The 20,881-nt window shown below is 39.0% G+C and overlaps 1 protein-coding gene across 1 annotated transcript in view; it reads left to right on the top strand.

Annotated features, from left to right (window-relative positions):
- The window catches only part of runx3 (RUNX family transcription factor 3), a 50,447-nt gene that overhangs the window by 5,188 nt on the left and 24,378 nt on the right, over nucleotides 1-20,881 (top strand). The window contains exons 3-5 of the mRNA XM_057341433.1: nucleotides 18,595-18,839; nucleotides 19,465-19,621; nucleotides 20,749-20,853. Coding sequence (XP_057197416.1) covers nucleotides 18,595-18,839; nucleotides 19,465-19,621; nucleotides 20,749-20,853 — 507 coding nt within the window. The remainder of the gene's footprint in view (nucleotides 1-18,594; nucleotides 18,840-19,464; nucleotides 19,622-20,748; nucleotides 20,854-20,881) is intronic.

The raw sequence follows: 20,881 nt of genomic DNA, 5'->3' as shown, positions 1-20,881 counted from the left end.
AAAACACACACAAAGCCAATCGACCAATCAAAGCTGCCCGAATCTTCCAACTGATTCTTACTACTGACGTGACCTTACATAACTCTAAGAGCAGACATCCAAAGCAAAGCAAAACCACTCGCTGTTCCATCAGCTCGAGCTAAAGAAAACATCTTTCATACAGAGTTCTGAAAACGTTCATGGCAGAACGTCAGAACTACCCCGAGCGTTCAGCCTGCAGATCTGCTCGTGCGCTATGAAAGGCCTGCAAAACTCGAGTCGACTGCACAGAGTTTATTAATTTCATAAACACATGGTTCGTGCTCCTATAAATTGATACTTCACCGCGCTGGACGACATTCAAAGGCTTTCGGCAGCCGCCCATTACCCTCGGCCCCCGAAATATCAGCATCCACAGCGAGAACTGAAATGTGTAACTAGATATGGAGGGTCTGGATATTGGACAGGGAAGAGTGTAATGAAAACTGCATGAGGGTCTCAGCGGAGGGTCCGGCTCCTGTGTCTAATTTAGCTCGGAACTATTCCTATTTATAAAGTGCAGGCTCTGGAGTTGATTAGGCAAATGTTGGGCATACGAGGAGTGTGGAAGAGGGATTTCTCGTCGCTGATCTGAAGCAGCGAGAGGGAATCTAATCACTGTGATGAGTGAGAGAGATTTTCTCCTGTAATCGCACATTTTCTCTGACGGATCATTATTCGGCTTGCGTAGGAAATTTTGAAAGCGCGCTGTTGTTTGAAAGGAACTTTAAAGGGCTTCAGTGTGGGAAGATTTCTAATATCTCTAGTATATAACATTTCTAATGTTTAGATCTTATCATGTGTTTTCTATGCATTCTTAAAGCTTTCCAAGTCAGATCTCACAGGAATTCATAACTATTTCACAACGTGGTTATTTCATGTGAATTCATACAAATGTAATAAAAAATACAAACGCATACGATTACTCGAAAAAAGCAACAATGAAGCCCAAATCATCCATCTAAATCTAACCATCGCTAGCGTGAAAGCGTACAAATGAAATAACTCTGTTTGTAAAAACGTTGACTTTTTTTATTATATGTTTTAATCTGTACAGTTAGCTGTATTTTTTGAGTTATTATGGCTTAAATCAAAACAAACCAACTGTAGTTTGATTGATATTAATTGGAATGCACAATGAAAAAACTTAAATGAATAAGCTTCTCTGCGTCAGCAACACTTAAAATATTTCGTAACTTGGCAACATTTTTGAGGTGGAAGAAGGCTGTTTTTGTGACATTTGAGATGTGATTTTTAAATGACAGGTTGCTGTCTAATATAACGCCGTGGTCTTTAACTGTATTTGTTGGAGTAACAGTGCAGCCTTCAATTTGCAGGTTATAATCCGAAATATTCTGCTCATGTGTCTTCGGTCCGATAAGTAACATTTCTGTTTTATTAGAATTTAAAAGAAAGAAATTACAAGTCATCCAATGTTTTATATCTTCGATGCACTCTACCAATTTGGATAGCTGGAAGGTGTCACGATGACCGGCTGGAAGAACCCAAGCGCAGGCAGGCAGTGAAGGGGTAAACAAATATATTTATTGTAACAACTAAACAAACAAAAACACCCACGAGGGGGTAACGCGGACAAGACTAATATAAATGAAAACACTGAAAACAAAACACTTCCCTCGATGGGGCAAAAACAGCAGGACAAGCTAAACTAAAATATCACACGACACAACGTCTTACAAAAACACGGCAGGGTAACTAAGGCAGGGTATGGCAAAACACAAAACTCACAAGATAAGAACAAGGTGATGAACAGGACCACGGATAACAGCAAGAGTACAAGAATATACTGAACGCACAAAACATACGTACACGCAATACAAGAGCACAGGACAAAGAAACAAGAGGGTATATATAGGGAAGACAAACGAGGGATAATTACATGGGGCAGGTGTGGGACATTAAACACTCAGGGAAAGATAACGAGGAAACGAGATGGCGGGAACAGAGACGAGACACTGGAAAAACACATGAGAGGTAAAAACATAAACATCTCATGGCCTTCCCACATAAAACCCAAGGACTCTGCCCCGATCCCACCACACGACTAGAATTTCATAAACAAGACGGTGGGACCGTGACAGAAGGAATCATCTGGTCTTGATGAGATATATAGCTGAGTATCATCTGCATAACAGTGGAAGCTAATTCCATGTTTTCTAATAATGTTTCCAAGGGGAAGCATGTATATGATAGCAAGAATAGCAAGGGTCCTAAAACCGATCCCTGAGGTAATCCATAATTGCGTTAGATTTGATGATTCCCCATTTAAATGGACAAACTGATGTCTGTCTGATAAGTAAGATCTGAACCATTGTAGTGCCTGTCCCTGAATACCGGTATAATTGTGTAAGCGATTGTAACGAGGAAGGTGGGACGAGAGCCAACGAGGACACAATCTAGAAGTATTTTATGGTCTACAGTATCGAACGCAGCACTAAGGTTGAGCAGGACTAGGAGTGAGATGTTACCTTTATCTGATGCTATAAGCAGGTCGTTTGTAATTTTAACGAGCGCAGTTTCAGTACTATGATGCGGTTTAAAGCCTGACTGAAATTTTCCGTGTATGTCATTATTTTGTAAGAAAGAGCACAACTGAGTGGACACTACTTTTTCTAGTATTTTAGACAGGTAAGGGAGATTTGAAATTGGTCTATAGTTTCCTAGTTCATTGGGGTGTAAGTTTGGTTTCTTGATAAGAGGCTTAATGACGGCCAGTTTAAAGGGTGCTGGGACATGGCCTAGATTAATTGACGAGTTGATAATGTTATAAATGGGCTCAATTGCAACGGGTAATAACTCTTTTAATAATTTAGTTGGTATGGGGTCTAATAAGCAAGTTGTAGGTTTAGATGTTGCAATAAGTTTAATTAAATCTTCCTGTTTTATAGGTGAAAAACAATGTAGCCTTTCTTTTGGGGCGATGGTTGGTACTAATTTATAGGACAGACTTGGAGGTTGAGTTTTTACTATTTTGTCTCGTATGTTTTCGATTATCTCGTTAAAAAAAATCATGAATTCATTGCTACCAAGGTGCGGCGGAATAACCAGGTCAGGTGATGTCTGTTTATTCATTGTAGTTCCCATCACTTCCAAAACACTCACAAAACGTATGTTGTGCGAGCTTTAGCTTCTAGGGTTTAAACACTAAAAATGGCGACCAGTTTCTCTTATAAATACAAGCTCAAAAAATAAGATAATATAAATAATGTTTTGTCATTTAGCTGACCTTCGTTGTGCTCAAACAGCAAGATTATACACTAAAAAGTTTAAAAGCATAATACGTGCTCCCTTCATGAGCGCTGTGTTCTGTCCTGCGCTGATGTACTTCCTGTTGGAAAAGGAAGATGGGGCATATCTAAGGGCTCGTCTTTTTTAAGTACCCAACTGCTTTTAGTCTACATCACAATCGCGAATCTCGAGATTGTACTTTCTTTGTAAAATAGTCAACGCATGCACGCGATCCGTGTGTGCGCGTCTGTTCTGCCGAAGTGCAGAGTTAGTCTGTGTTTTCAGTACTCGAGTGTATAATTGTATGTGACAGCGGACTCTGGAGCGTGTGCTAAACACATTACCAAAAACACAGACAGATTAAGAAACAAGAGGTGTATGTACGGTGGTCCTTACAAAACGACCTGCCATAATATGAGGTGGTAGATGGATGTCGATGTCATTCATAACGTCTAGACGGGCTATTTTTGAGAGACCCTCACTACAGTGGAACAGATTTTAGGAGATGACTTGGAGCAGACGGGACGTGCGCTTCCAGAATATCCGCAGCATTGGAAAGCTCAGTGGAAATGCTCATAAAATCGTTTCTGTTTGATTTTTTTGAGCATGTTATAATAAATGCATCTAACATCTCTATAGCTCACATGTTCCAGTGAGTAATGGACCGTTATGACCGGCTGGAATTCAACAGTACAGGATTTCTGACTACAAATATAATGACCGCTAATGTAGTAGGCTGAATCGGTCATGTGAAATATATTTGGGACTTAATAAACAGCAGCACATTTTGGTATACATATGCTGTCGTGGGTCTATGTAATAGAGTGGTCCCAAAAGAAAAGGGCGATTTGACTCCATACTGTATTTCTGTGTTTGCATGCAATGTACAGCCTTATTCAGGGTCCATCCGAGAATAGAAGTGAGCTGATAACATGAGAAATCATTCTGCAAATCTACAGAAGAAACACAAAGTGAGAACAGGGGTGTAACATGTAACACTTTTGTTTATGTCATGTTAAAGCGAGAGGAACTGAAAGACAACACACATTATAAGCCAATATAAGTGATTTTTCTACAGTATATTGTAAAAGAGCATAGATTATCAGTCAAAAGTTTGAACTCATTCTGCATTTAAAAGCGCTGTGGTATAATAGTAACTAGATTTGCATTTCATGAGAGAAAGCAGTGCTTGCCAAGTAAAGAAAAAAACTAGAGCAGGTTTTAGTACAGTTTAGGTGTATTCAAATGAGATGCATGAGAGCTGGACAGTCAGCACGTCAACTGCACAAGAAGCAACAGTCCCTGTGAAACTGTCACGTGCAATTTTCTCACCGTTAAAACACTTTCCTCGGCTTCACAAGCACACATAAGTCTTCTGCAGGTCGACATCTGCAAGACTGAAACAACAGAAGTACATAATAATATGAATGAGTATGTTCTGTATGTTTATCAATTTGGGCCCAGTTTAATTCATGAGAAATAAAAATATCGAAATAGTCTTGCAAGCACTGAAATGAAGAGCTTACAGAAATTGTGACCGTAATAAGAACACGTTAAAGAAAACTTGTGCAGAGCCACAGACCACAATCATTGACAGAGGAGATTCTGGACAGTCTGTATTTCATGTGTTTGCAGCACGCACATTATTTTGAGCATGTCCAAGATGTTGCGAGTCTTGCTGTGGTGTTTAGGTTTCGTGTCTAAATGAGTTACACATATAATAGAAAAAATCTAAACTTTTAACCACAGAGTCGTACACCTGCTTTTTAACACTGATGAGCTTGTTTTCCATTAGCATCAATGTCAGACTTCACCCAACACCTGAATATTCTCTGTTTCATTCTCTGTTTCAAGCAAACAACACACAGACCCTCCCTAACACGCATCAGTTTTACAGTTTTAACAGAGACTCCTTCAAATTGCTAAGAGGGTAAAACTATGTTCATAGCACAACATTTCCACAAGTATCACTGAGATATACATGTATGAAATAATACATATTTAAAGAAAATATGGGCTTACACCGTGTCTACACCGGACGCGACCGGTGTGACGTGACAAGACAAAAGACATTAGAAACGCATTAGAACCCATTATAATTTTACATTTTGTCCACACTGGATGCGGCGCCACGCGACAAACCCTTTAAGAACAAGCAGGTTGTCATGTCGCGTCGCGTCGCAGCTGTCGCGTCCGGTGTAGACACGGTGTAAGACTACAAACAACAGTAGCTGAAACTTTAAAATATATCATAATGTAGCAACAAGCCTGGCAAGAAAAAATTATCATTGAATTTCTCAACAAATTTAGCAATTCCAAGCTCTTCCGAGAAAATATTTCAATTTCAGTTCTCAATGTTTACTTTCTATGCTTTTGGACACTTCAAATAAAAAAACATTCCTGTTTTCTTAAATTATATTTTACTGGCTTTTTTATGCCTTTATTTGGACAGGACAGGGGAGCGGGATTGGCACATGACTCCCGAGACAGCAATCTAACTCGGGTCGCCGGGAGCGCACAGGCTCTACTATATAAAAAGTGCTGGGTTGTTTATGACCCATGCTGGGTAAATATTGAGCACTGCTGGGTTAAACATTACCCAATGCTAGGTTCTTTTCACTCAGGGCTGGATAAAGACAATCCTGCAATTGGGTTAAAATAATCAAGCATTGGAAATATGAAAATATCCAAATTTCAGCCTCCAACAGTACATGCTGGAATCACCCCAAATATTAAAGGGGTCATATGGCGCGAATACGTGTTTGTCTGTGTCTTTGGTGTGTTATAAGTTGCCCATGCATTAGACACGTACAATAGCAAAAATGAAAGTGTGGGAACAAAAGATGCGTTCTATCTAAAAGCGAATGCTCACCCAGACCTGCCTGAAACGCCTCGTGTAACCACACCCCCATAAATCTACGTCAGTTGATGGTCTGATTTGACTAAGACCGCCCAAATGTATACTCAAGTAAGATGGGCGTACCTGTCAGTACAATTGAAGAGGAACCTGATGTTCCAAATATGGTAAGAGGCGTTACATTTCTATCACACGCTTGCAGTATTCCACCAATCACTACGCACTGGTTAACTGGCCAATCATAGCACAACTCGCTTTTCAGAGCCATGAGCGCGTTTCAGAGAGGCGGGGCATACAAACATGCACGGTATGTGGAAGATACAGCGTTTTTTAACCTTAAATCGTGTATACACATTGCATTACATCTAAAACAAATGATAATATTCATTTTAGCTGTGTCATATGACCCCTTTAAAATAACATCTACTATCAATGGCATGCTAAAAAGTTTAAAAAAGGGCGCATAATACATCAAAAGTACATGTAATACATTGGAATTAAATTAGTATGCCCTGAAGAGTTCACACACAATCATTTCATTTAGCGTTAAAACCTCTGATGCGTCACCGGCTCCTCAGTGATGCATCTGAATTCAAGCAGGACTGACATAGTATAGAAACAAGACTATGAGAACTCTGTCACACAAACAAAAATCATCTTCAAACCCCTCCCTTCCCCTCTCCCTTTTTTGCCAAAGTGCAATAAAACAAGTTAATTATGGCGTTGAAAATATGAGGATAATGATAGGATATAAGATGATGGTTGCGCGGAGGTTATGAGTTTTTGATTCTCTCGGTCGTCTTTTTATTTTTTCAGACGCCTTTCCCAGAAAAAGACAAAGTTGTTTACAAGCAACTGACTTGATAATGGGAGCTTTTCATGTTCATCCTCGCGAAAGAAAACAACTCCAACTTCTTTAAGAGTAAACATAATTATTTCAATGCACTTACAGATAAAAGTTTACGATTGATTCACCATACAGGAAAATGAAAACGTTGTATTTGTTCAACCTCATGTCACTTCAACACTGCGTTATTTTCTTTCAACTTACAATTAAAACATAACAAAAGTAGTACATATGACTAATAATACGGGTTCAAAGAGTGAATATTGACATTTTTTGAGTAAACTCTTCCTTTAATTTCACAAAGAACATTTTGTTCTTTGGGCAGAATATCATCATATACTTGTGCTTCAAAGAACCTAGAAGCCAAACACTGATCTGAAGACCCTGTAATATAGCATTAACCTAACTCCAAAAATATACCAGAACATAACCAATACAAGAACAATATAAAAGCTTAAAATAATATTTTAAGTAACTCAAGAACTGTGTATATGGATATCATTTTGAAACAAAGCGACTACTTAAGTTTCAAGCTAATGTATAGACACCCGGGAAAAAAAAAACACATCCACACACAAACATTCAATTTCATGAAGCTACTGTAAACACAGTGTATATTTCAGAAGGACTGCTGCAATTCGGCATCTTTAAAGAGATCATAAATCAAAGAGTCCTTTAGAAAGGTGGCCATTTAATTCATCTGATGAGTTAGTCATTTTAGTTTCCCTAGTTTAATTTGAGAATCTCTCTCAACACCAATTGCACAATGTTTATTTGAACTGAAATAACAGTGTGAGTGTGCTCGTGTGTGTGTGTGTGTGTGTGTGTGTGTGTAGGCTATTGCAGTTCCCTTTGTGTGGAAAAGCCCCAGACACACAGCCAGGGATTCCCCCTCACACACACAAGCTTTCTCTCTTCCTATTCCTCTGTCCTTCCGTGTCTGGGCTTTGGTCAGGCTGTCTGGATTCTCTCACGACATTCCCATGCAGACACACTCACAGGAACACACAAACTTACTTAATATCGCACACTTTCTTTCTCGCAGACAGATGATACACATCACGTTGCTGACGACTTGTTATGTCACGGTGGTGACTTGGCAAATTCGTCCCACCGAGAAAACTTCTTGACAAATTTTCACACTGTCACTTCCTATTGGACATTCCATACTCGACTGTAACGCTCTGAAAGAGAAAGAACCAAATTGAGGAAGTCCAAAAATTTGCAGCGCCGTAGAGATTTTACTGTGCAAAATGTGTCATCTAACTAGAAATACTGACCATAGTTGTAAATGAATCATTCATTTTAAAGAATATACAGTACAGTATATATGTTTTTGCCAGACAATGTGATCATTTGTTTATTGCATTCTTGTGACACGTAAAAGATAGAAGTACAAATCACAACAGACGGTACTTTCTGTACTAGACGGTTAGTATTTCATTGCTTTGAATTGCAAATCGACAAGAGTCAAACTAAACTGTTGCCATTCTCGGTTATCAGCCAACGAGCAATTTGCCATTTTTTATTGTACTTGGTGCTTGGAGAGTATTCATTTTGTAGCGGACCCTACTGTATTTCTTCTGAATAGGGCCTTACACTATACCATACACCAGGGGTTCCCAAAGTAGGGGTCGGGCCTCCCCGGGGGGTCGCAAGGCCGTGAGGGTGGGGTCGCAAGATGATTTCCCGAAATCATTTTTTTATTATTAGGAATAGCTTATTTAATCAATAAGTGTAACAAAACATAAAAATAGTAGTTAAGTTAAAAATAAAAGCATGCAAATAAATAAAGCCATCAGCCTTTGGAATTTGCTCCCCCTTGATGGTGAACCCCTGAGGTGATTACGTCACATTAGCGACCGCATTAGGTTAGGTGCAGCAAGTCAATTTGCAGCACCACGTTAAACATTCCCATATGTGCACGCAGATTATTTTTCAGGCTTTAAGTTTAGGATATCTTTAGCTGTCGAAATGAAACGTTGGTTAATATCGAACAAAGACAACATCCATAAGCACTCGAATCAGTTTGATGAAATTTGACCATCTGTAGTAATAGTTCATGGTTTATGTATAACAACAAGTAAAATAATGAGTAAATAACTTCAAATAAAGCCATATTATGTTAGACTGTGTTCTTGAGTGTTGTCCTGCGCGTCTTTGGATAGACCTTATTAGCGCATGTACGCAGTTGCTTGCGCGCAATGTTTGTATACTTTAGCCACCTCCGAGGATAGTAGGGGTCTCGAGTCCATGGCACTGTTATTTTGGGGGTCGCAAGCTGAAACGTTTGGGAACACATGCCATACACTATAGACAAATGTATTGGAATAACTCCTCTCATGAACAGGTTTGACTACTTTAGTCATTCCCGTGAACACAAATCTTAATGCAACAGCATATAATGATATTCTAGAGAAGTTTCTATTCCCACATAACAATGCTCTCATGCACAAAGCAAGATTCAAAAGAAATGACTGATTAAGTGTGGAAGAACTTGACTGAAACCCAGCTGAACACCTTTGAGTCAAACACTCGTAACCCAAACCCATCAATGATTTTATACCGGGGTACAGAACAGAAAAATGCAACAGAAAAAACAACAAAGATAAATTATACATTTTAATATTAATCATATAAAATATGTATAGTATAATTAACAGTTTGTTTTCAAAATGTTTGCTGTCACACCATAAGACACACGGTTTATGTGTCAACTAGCCAAATACACGCAGTATATAAATCATTTTGTTGTTGATGCTTTCTCTTTGTATGAACAGCTTGCAAATAAAACATTTCCAGCAAAGTAATTGAATAGGGGTGTGGCGATGTTTTGTGGAATAATATCATGATAAAAATATGATAAGTATTGTAGCGCTATGACTGATATGACTGATCTGTTTAATCTTATTGGTTTAGCTGCCAAGATGTGTCCTTCATCAACATATATGCTGTTTTAATGCTTTTACTGCTTTAAGTTTTATTGATTACGTGTTATTTTTCAAGGACTATTCAGTTTTTATTCACTAACATACACAAGGTCCAATTAAACAATGAATGCTGTCAATTCTACAACACGTTTGTACAGCAAAAAATGTTTTATTGAAAATGAAAACAAAACGGTTAATTTTTAAAACATTGTTAAAAACATCACAATGCTACCATATCGTGAACTCGGTAACCCTTACACACCCATAAATTAACAGCAGTGTGAAAACTCAATTTTGGCCCACTGACAAGACGTCAAACTTGGCAAGCGCAACAGTCGTGATTAAACACACACCGAGTGCGATAACAAACCCCTTTCAGAGCTTTGTCATTAAGCGGCTCTACGCTAAAGCCTAGTATACATGTGCTTGAATTCATTAGCACGAATCTTGCTGTTTCCAACACTGCGAGTGACTTAAACAAAGTAAACAAAAGACACAACAAAGAAAGTTTGAGAGAAAGACTTGGAAATGGACTAATGGGACCAGTGTCTCTTAACCTCGAACCGATCAGTCCAACATGACCTCCCCTAGCGTGTGCGTTAGTCCGTGCAAAAAACAGCATCACGATCATGCGTGTTTACAGCATGTCATCACGAGCACATGCTCTGACAAGCGCGCTGTTTTGATGAATACCTCTGTTTAATGTCGACCTAGTTTTAATTCCCTCATTCCTTTCATATACTGCATACCTCCTGCCTTCGCACACACTTACAGAAAAAAAAGATAAACATGTGGCTTTCGTTGCAGGCAGGAATGAAAGACAACATTCCGTATGCGACCACATGAGAACCCCCCCCCATATCTCACACCATTTTCCTGTCGTTCTCCTCCACCGCTATCACACGTTCTCTTTCTTTTCTGCTAAGCTTTCACTCTCCCCTTTCGGACCGAAAGGCTTCTTTTAAATCAACCGACGCTCTGTCTGGTTCTTTTTCGGTCGGTTGCTCTTTGTTTTTCTACTCGCTCTGTCTTTATTTCTTTGATTTGCCTGTCTCTCTCTCTCTCTGAGTGAGGGCCCACCGCACACAAACACAAAGGGACATTGTGTTCCGGGTAAAATGTGGCAAGCAGACGCTGGTGTACAGCCCCAGCGGTCGCTGGCAGCCAAACGCACTTCCTAACGCTGCCGGCACAAGAGCTCTTGTTTTGGGAAAGCCCTGAGTTATGGTGGTTGCGGTGTGGAGCGTTCATAAAAGCGGGTCGTGGCTTATTTTGGGAGCCAGCGGGGCGGAGTGTGAATTTAGGCCCACCGCAAGGTCACCCCTGGATCTCTCTCCCTCATTAAGACGTCCGTACATCCATCTTGTCAGGGTGGGACCACCATGTGCCCACTGCAACTCACCTCTCACTCACTCCATCAGAACGGTTCCGAACGGTATGAAAATACGTCTCTATCCAGTGCCCGGGGTCCATTCCAGAGTCTTTGAAGTTTCCTGAAGGATCAGACTTCCCAGCGCTTGTGGAGAATATCTGCGGTTCTGCTGCAAAAATAGACCCGGATTATTGAACTGTGTGCCAGAGGAATAATCTACAGGATGGATTGTTATGTAGAAACTTGTGTTATATGGGTGAATCTTCAATTAGCGGAACTTTTCCGTTCCTGTGGAGGACAGAATGTTTCGTTATTGCTGCTTATGTTTCTTTTGAATGAAGGTGTGGAGTGATGGGCGAGATGTTAAAATATATGGAAGGTTACTTCCTGGTGGGGCGGAAATTACGGCCCGGTTTCACACACCAGGCTCAGCTGAAGTAAGGACTAGACCTTAGGTAAAGTCGTATAAAAAATACCTCAGAAAAAAGTCAAAACACTAGCACGGACAAATTTTAAGATATGCAAGTTTCTTTCAGACAGCTCAAACTATACTCCGAGATCTGGCTTAAAGGAACAGTTCACCCAAAAATAAACATTCTGTCATCAAATACTTACCCAAATCTGTATACAGACAACACAGACAAAGATATTTGGAAGAATGCTTGTAACCAAACAGTACTTGGCCACCATTAACTACCATAGTATAGGAAAAATTGCTTAATAAATTTCTTTGTCCATACAATCCATACATTATTTTAAAATCCACCCTGCCATGATCATATCTTAATTACAGAACATAAATAAAACACAATTAGCATGTTCAACTTTTAGCATCGTTTAACATGCTTACAAATCAATTTCCGTTGTGCGGATTGCGGGCTGGTCCCCACAATGTAGGTAGATCACAGGTTTTACCATTATTGTAAAACAAGACCCCATTACAGACACACAGGCCTTCATAAGGCTGTGAGGTCAGGGTGATGACTCCATGTGCATGACATCATAACATGCGACACAGTCATGATGACATTATGTGTTGTAAACTCATAAATAATGCTACTGGTCAACCACAATCACACACGAAAAGCGCTTGGTCAACAACATGATTTTACTGAAACTCTACACTGTCACCACATATGAAAGAACGATTTTCAGACTGCTTACTTTTATCCAGCAGTCAGAGACCGTGCATTTCTAGCTTGAGAGTCATGTTTTGGAAATGAATCCAGCACAGTGGAAAATGACCTCTGTTGGCCTGCTGTTTATTCCTGGGCCATACTGGTAGCTCAACACTGTATATGTACATACAAAAACGCACATTATAGGGCAAGATAATGTGTTTGTTCAGTGTTTTACAACACATGTTGATTCAAAGATGTTTGAAAGTTCATTACACTCTTAAAAAATAAATGCGCTTGAAATGACTCGAAATAAAAAACACATTTTCTTACCCTTTAATAGTCTGAAGAACCTTTTTCAACTAGAAGAACCTTATGCGCAAGAAAAAGGATCTGTGGATGTTAAATGTTCATCTTTTAAGACCCTTTATTTTCAAGAGTGTGTAAGACCGTACAGCTCACCACAGTGTGAACCACTTCCCACTTATGTTCTGATTTACGTTCATATCAATGTTTGTGGAAGATACTTATAGAAATGTGTTACTAGATAAACATACAAGACAATGCTTGTAACAAAGTTGTATGAAATGTGTGCAGTTTAAGGTTGCAAAAAGGCATTGAAGATGTTAGAGAGACATGTGTGATGGTGAGAATCAGACCAAACGTTATACTGATGTTTCCTGTGTCTCCTGCCAGTGATTGATGTTCGACACACTTAATACAACCTCTGTAACCCCCTCTAGAGGCCGGGAGGGCAATTATCCCACCCCGATGCTAGTTTAAATCCAACTACAAGAGGAAATCACATCGTAATGTCTCCATAAAACAGCATTTGATTTATTCCTCAAGGGATGCAGCGGAGTCTCAATATTGTACTCAGCCAAACTAACAGTGTAATAAATCTTTGGACTCTTCTACCACAAACATTACCTCGGATGTCTCGCTGTAAAACATTTCCTGCGTGCGCTATGAAACAATTGTTTTGACGACACGATTCATCATGCGTTTTTCAGACGTCTCAGAACTTCTCCATTATAAGCATTGAGTTCATAAACATTTATTATGAGACAGAGTTCCTGGTATGCTTTTAACACAATGCTGCATAAAAAACTATAATAATAATTCTATAATCATTTATTATTTAAATAATCCATGATAATAGGACTGAGGCATACACACAAATATCAGAATTGTGGACGAGTGTTACGTTTTTTTGGACATTTTTTAGACTTTATTCAATTAAGAAACATCTTGAGGGAAAACATGGCTTCAATTCTGTGCTTTGCGAGAGAGGGAGCCACTTCTAGATTGACTGAAGAGACCCACGTGACTTCATCTGTAATATTCAAAGGGCAATAACACAACTCAGCTTCGTCCACCGACAAAATATGCTTTGATGTGACACGCTTTACTTGAAATCTAAAACAAATTACGGTTTAGAATGACTCACTTGCCGCAAGATTCACTGTATTTGACAAAAGGCGGCAAAGCCTCATTATCTTCATACTGTAAATGTTCCATTAATAGAGAGTTTGGCATCGATTTACTTTAGCTTGAATGAACTTGGTCCTTTACGAACCGTCAGCCGAACGCTGTCTGAAAATATGACATCACAATGGAGATCCTCTCTCACGGACAGTCACAGGACAGGGCGATGATGTCATCAGGGACACCTGATATGAGGTGGGGCCGAAATTCAAACGCGTAAACGGTAGATTTGGAGTTGACTGCAGGTCATCCGTGCCGCTTTCTCAGGCAGACGAACCCGCAGCTGAAACACAAGGAGACAGTGTAAGGAAGGAATGCTCTCTGCGGCTACCAGACTTGCTCCCTCTGTAATTTGTAAACGTAGAAATGTGCCGCCGCCCACGGTGGGGGGAAGATAGCAAATCCACAGACTTATGTCAGCATTTTACTCCCTGATTTGATTTTTATCTGCGGGTATGAAGGCCGGCGCGCGTGTGTGTGCTGGGGGTGATGGTAATGTTGAAGTAATGTTTTACCAGTGTGAGCACATATCTGTGGTTTCTTCAGATTCGGTATTCTTCAATGTTGCTTTTGCATGACCTTTAAGCGTGTTCTTTTGCATTTGTGTGTGCATGCTATTACTGTACTCGTGAAGGCATAATATTTATATAAACTATACTCAAACTGCGTTCAGAGTGAAGAAAGTTGGGCATAGGAACCGTTCAACCTATGTTTATCAAGAAGTCAGTCTTGAGGTAAAATGGAGCCCTGGATGAAAAATGTGTGTTTAAGACAGTATTCTTTAAAAACACATTTATATTTGTTTTAATGTCATGTAACATTAAAATTAGAGCCATTTAAGTTGAGAACAAAGTTTGTTTTGATGATGAATCATGTGCTTGGGGCAAAAAAACTCCCCAATGGAGCAAAAGGCCTCTGATAGGCTAAATACAGAGACAATACTCATATGGCAAATCTTGTACTAAATGCAAACAGTTTCAATGTTGCAATGTATTTTTATTAACATTTTGAGTCAAAACATAATCGCTTTAGCAAACTGTGTTCATTTAATCAAGAAAACTCATCACAAATCTCAAGTTAATACAAGCATTTTTCACACCTGGAACTCCATTGTGATTCAAACAGTCAATATTTTGCACAAAATAAATATATTTTCAACTAATCATTGAGCTATTGCAGTTCAGGCATTCTGCAGCATGCCAGCCTATAGTGTTTTCTATTAAATTACCTCGACCTGTATTCAATAACCTCATAGATCAGAAAAACTTCACATCACAGGAAGTCGTGCATTTAGGAAGGTCAGGTGGTATTTGCTCAAATTAAAAATAATTGTTCACCCCTAAGCCTTTAGCCTTTTTGTACCCTGCAGTGCAGAATGATGGCATCTGAGCTTGTGTCTGATTTTTCATTCTTTGAACTTAAGTCTGTTTATTTCAGGGTTCCTTCCCCTTTGTATCCCCTCACATCATTTCTCAGCGCGTGATGACTCTTTGTCCCGTGTAAGCGATGTGCATTTGACGCGGGCTGATCGGATATCACAGGGACGCGCGTCATTAGGGAGAGCGCGTTGCTGCGCGACTGTAACCGTAGAAACTGCGCGCGGACTCTGAATGTGACAGGCGCGCGGAGTCAGTCTGTGCGCGTGCGGTCACGTATTAATAATGAACAGATGCTGAAATATCCGCAATATATGCATCCACAGCGCCCTCGAAATAACGTCCCCTGACAGACGATCCTAGCAAACAGACGTTTGGGGTTTGGGGGGGGGGTCGTGGCTCTTCTGGAGGTTTTGAAGGTTCAGGAAAAAACTTTATCCGTGCATGCAACATACAAGGCCTATAACTACACATATTTTACTATAGCCTACATAAATACCAATATTTATGAATGTGCGTATTAACAGATCTTGAGATGTTCTTGAGATATCCATTAAGAGATTTAGGCTGTGTGCACTGCAGTAGCCTACTTATAAGGCTGGATGTATTGACAGAGAGAAATAAAAAGACGCGAAAAATAAAAAAGGAGAAAGATAAGTGCAATTGATCCAGCAGATGCCGCCGAAACTGTGATGCTAAAGATCTCGGTTTGAGATGTGTAGATTTTGGTTTTTCTAGACCATTTGTGTGGCTAAGACTTTGACTTCCCGTCTAGTCATGTTTTTTCAAACACAGAAATGAAGATAAAGAACAGTGGTTTAACAGCCAAACAAAAATGAAAATTAAATTATACAAGAGTAAGCTTTTATTGCATTATTAATAAAACGAATTATTAAAATAACAATTAAATTGATGATTATTATTGTGTTGTCATTATTATGCAAAGCATATCATTAATTAACGCTGCTGTTGTATTTGAGCTATAATTATTTAACACACCTGTGTTTATTTTACTTGAATGGTAAGTGGATGCTTTCCATGTAACCAAACGCTGGTTTTAAACTTAGCTCATCTTTAGCACGTGAGCCGCAGAGTTTTGGCACGAATCCTGCCAGCACGGGTTAAACCTCAAACCCTCTTCACAGAGCCTATATAGCTCACGATTCACGAATATACACACACATATACTCATATAGACACATACTCTCTCTCCGTCACACAATGAAAGATCAAATAAAAGAACGAATAACACAAATAAACGAAAGAAATAATTTCGTATGCATAATAAATTGACTTTAACGTGTAATTATTTAGAAAATGTATGTAAAATATAATAAAGAATATTTTTATAATATTACTAGTATTATTTATAGGGTAGGTAGATTTAATGTGTTCCGGAAAACTGAACCCCAAATAGGAAAAACGTTATTTCTATGGGTTTTATCAATATATTTAGTCTAAGTAAAGTAAAAACTATCCAGTTATTACAAATTATTTTTAAGCCCAAATAATCAAACTGTAAATTTCTGGATACGTTTCCTTTTTTTAATTATTTTTTCGTTTTGTTTTGATTTAGAGGTGGAGTATAATCAAATTGTAAAGAAATAAAAATTATTTCCCCTTGATTTTCACTACAAATTATTATACTATAAATTATTAACTATAAAAAAAATTAAGGATTGAAAATGAATAATTTCTTGAAATAATGTATATGTTTTGTCATGTTGCTTTGGCGTTTAGTTATAATTATGGAGCACCTCAGAACATTTTAGGTTATGCATAATCACAAACAGTATTCAAAAGACTCCTTAACTTCATAGAAAAGGATTAACTTAAACTGCAATTAACTTTGTGTGTGTGTTTTATCTCATTCAGTGTCTCTTTAATGTGCTTTAATTTCCAGCCTGAGGCACATTGCAGGCTATAATACGACACATGCGCCTACTAGTGGTCACAGTGTAATTCAGGGCGTGTCGACCACACCAGAACTCATTAGATTTTAATTAATAACCATGTACAATCCTAACCTTATGAATCCTTTATCATAATTATTTTTTCATGTTATGCAAGGGCAATTATAAAAGCACGAGTTATTTTATTTTGTCACAAGATACAGTGAAGAACGATCAAAAAGTTCCCAACGTAATTACCAATTTTTTCTGGACAAAAAAAAAGAGAGAGTTGTTGTTTAAATGTTATCACATGTCAAAAGTGTTTAATTATTGTTAATGATATGTTGTTGTTGTTATTTTTCTTCATTTTAGTTAAGGTACATGTTTTTTATAATCAGTGACTGTGATTCTAGTGAAAACACTCTCCAAGACAAATATTTAAAAATAATAATATAGGCTACACAAGAGACACACATATACGCATCCGTGAATAATGTTTCAAAATTATTTTAATAATTTTGCCTGTGGTTTTTAGTGGCTACACCTGACTGACTCTAAATGTCAATCCATTATGTACTATACCACGACATTTTTTACAAGGTGGTAAAAGGAGAGAACTCACATATTTATTGATTGTTCATTAGGTATCTCGCAGATACTACAGAAGCTTTCAGTTTTGCCTCGGTGAGTTTAGGGTCGAATGAAACCCGGCCCTGTTCGCTGATTGGTCGATTCAACCCAGCCCCGATCGCTGATTGGTGGAACGCTCAGCTCACTCCAGGCTATAATGAGTTGTGTAAATAACGCTCCACAACACCGCGCTTTGCATTCACACGCGCCTGACTGTCTGATCCGCAGCTTCATCTTTTTCTTTCAGTTTTCACTTTAGCGCGAACATCTATTCGGAGACGATTCACTGACAACTAAACGGGACTTCGTTGCAGAAACTCCTGAAACTTTGGAATTTATTTGTATGGACTTTATTTTCAGATAAAACATTTTGGACTGAAAGTGTCGCTCACTTACATCCAGGACCAGAAGCGATACACACCTGCTGTAGCCTACACACTTTCTGGAATAAATCACATTTTTATAATCCGTATAGAACGTCTTTTCAGAGGCTCTGTGAAGTACTTCTATAGTATCTGGTGCATGCGTGTTTTCTGTAATTAAAGTACAGCAGTAGTGTGTGTGCGTGCATGCATATTTGCATGAGGGACAGAGCTGTGTGTGTGCGTGTGTGCGTGCTTGCGGTTTATCGGTTTTTGCTTAAGTTTTAAGTTTGAACGCTTCTGCATCCTGTGTGCTACGCTGAAACAAATTAAAGTGTGACGAAGGAGCTTTCGGGACCCACTACCACGGACTTAAACCTCACCCGACTTCAACGGGTCTCAGAACTTTTAACGGGGTCTCATTTGTAAATCTGTTGTGATGCATATTCCCGTAGACCCGAGCACGAGCAGACGGTTCACGCCGCCCTCCGCCTCATTCCCGTGCGCTAAAGTGAGCGAGAGTCCGAGCATGAGCGCACCGGGCCCGCTGAGAACCGGGCGGCCCGTGGAGAGCCGCTCTGTGGTGGACGTACTGGCGGATCACGCCGGAGAGCTGGTGCGCACCGACAGCCCGAACTTTCTGTGCTCGGTCCTCCCGTCACATTGGAGGTGCAACAAAACTCTGCCCGTGGCTTTCAAGGTAAAAACATATTTCTGCATTTGTTTTGCCTTATTTGTGTATTCCGGCTGTATTATGTTATGCAATTAATGACTAGACAAAAGTGTAGCCCGCAGTTTTATATAATCAAACCTGCACGTTTGATTTCATAATTTCATAACCCGATACGTATTATCACAACCCAATAAAGTTATACAGTAAAAATTAAATGTTTATTGACGACAAGACACTTCAGCACAATTTTGAGAGATATAGACAGTCTAGTGTAATTATCGCCTATAATTTCAGTCACAACATTGTGATATTAAAACAACAAAAATATTAACAATCAATCAAATATGAATAACATTCATAATATTTTATAAGATGTTATTATTTCTTTAACTGTTGATCTATACAAATCACAGCCGTGCAATTTGAGGCAACCTATTTTAAATAAAATTGCTGTTTATAGATGATATCTAAAGAAAATATGCAATCGCCTATATTATTTTAAATGTTAATATATCGTGCTTATAATCTACACGTGTGCATTTCTTAATTCTAAGAATGAAGACGTATTTATATTATATATTTAGACTTTAAATCTTGTTGTTCTTGCGATATCATTTGTTATATTATTGTGATTCTGTGTACTGTTTATCAGGTGGTGGCTCTGGGCGATGTTCCTGACGGGACTCTGGTCACTGTGATGGCGGGAAATGATGAGAATTATTCCGCGGAACTGAGAAACGCGTCTGCGGTGATGAAGAACCAGGTGGCGCGATTCAACGACCTGCGATTCGTGGGAAGAAGCGGCAGAGGTGACACATTTATTTGTTTGTCCGTTTAGTCATGATCAAACACATGCATGTGTGAGAAATCATTATAAGTTGAGGAATGCAAAAAAATGACATTTAATATCTTTTAACTCGCACGGAACTGTGCTAAACTGCCATGCATTCAAAACAAACATTTTTGCACGCATGGAAAATAATGCGTCTCCGCAGCAGGATTTTATATTTATGTTCAGAGTTGGGAAAAAACGTCTTGTTTATACACCTTATACAAAAACAGCGTACCTCTTACATAGCTCACATTCCTTCACCAGCGTTTCCGTCCTTGCTTCACATCTTTCCTGTAAATGTTACACTTTAAATAGTTGCAGACGGATGAGTGGAAAGCGCCGCAGTGTGCGAATTAAAGTACCTTTCATTTCTGTAGTCAATTACCCCACCCTCATAGCCCTCATACAAACCACGGCTCTCTCCTCCTCAAAGACAGATCACACACATACAGAGACACACTGGAGTCCAAAAACAATCTGGAACACATTGTCTGACTAATCCACATCATAAACGCATTTCAAAGCGCATCAAAGTAGTGTTGTCTCTCTCCAGAGATTTCTCTCAGTTATGCATGAACAGTTCATTCATGAGCCACTGGAGTTTCAACATTAACCTGAAAAGTCGTACCTTTTTTTTCAACCTGAGTAATAGTTTCAGTCTGAATGCAGAGAATTCTTTTCTGCTTTGTCAAGATTAATCATTTCAACATAATGCTGAAATATCGACGGCACCGCGTTTGCTCTATTATTAAACCTCAAATGCTTTTCCTGTTCTCTTGGTTTCTCAGGTTCTTGCTGCTAAACAGGCTCTTATCCTATTAGATTTAAACATAAATTGAATTGAAAGTTTATCATTTCACATGATTAGGAAGCAAGGAATTCTGATATATATATATATAAAATACAAGATGATCAAGCTCACAATTTTTGCTTATATCATTTATTAACATAGAAATAAAAATTTAAATCAGCCTTTTTATTTCTATTTATTTTTTGCCAGATTTTCACTGTGGCCCCAGACTTTTATACCCCACTGTACCTTTTCATATAATAGCAAAACAGGCATAACTAAATACAGTAACTCTCATTTTATTCTGTCCGCAGGTAAGAGCTTCACTCTGACCATCACTGTGTTCACTGGACCACCCCAGGTCGCCACATACCACCGCGCTATAAAAGTCACCGTGGACGGACCTCGGGAGCCAAGACGTGAGTACCCAAAAATCCCCTGTATAAC

Source organism: Triplophysa rosa, linkage group LG9, assembly GCF_024868665.1.
Source record: "Triplophysa rosa linkage group LG9, Trosa_1v2, whole genome shotgun sequence".
NCBI lineage: Eukaryota > Metazoa > Chordata > Actinopteri > Cypriniformes > Nemacheilidae > Triplophysa > Triplophysa rosa.
This window is presented reverse-complemented; position numbering and strand designations above follow the sequence as displayed.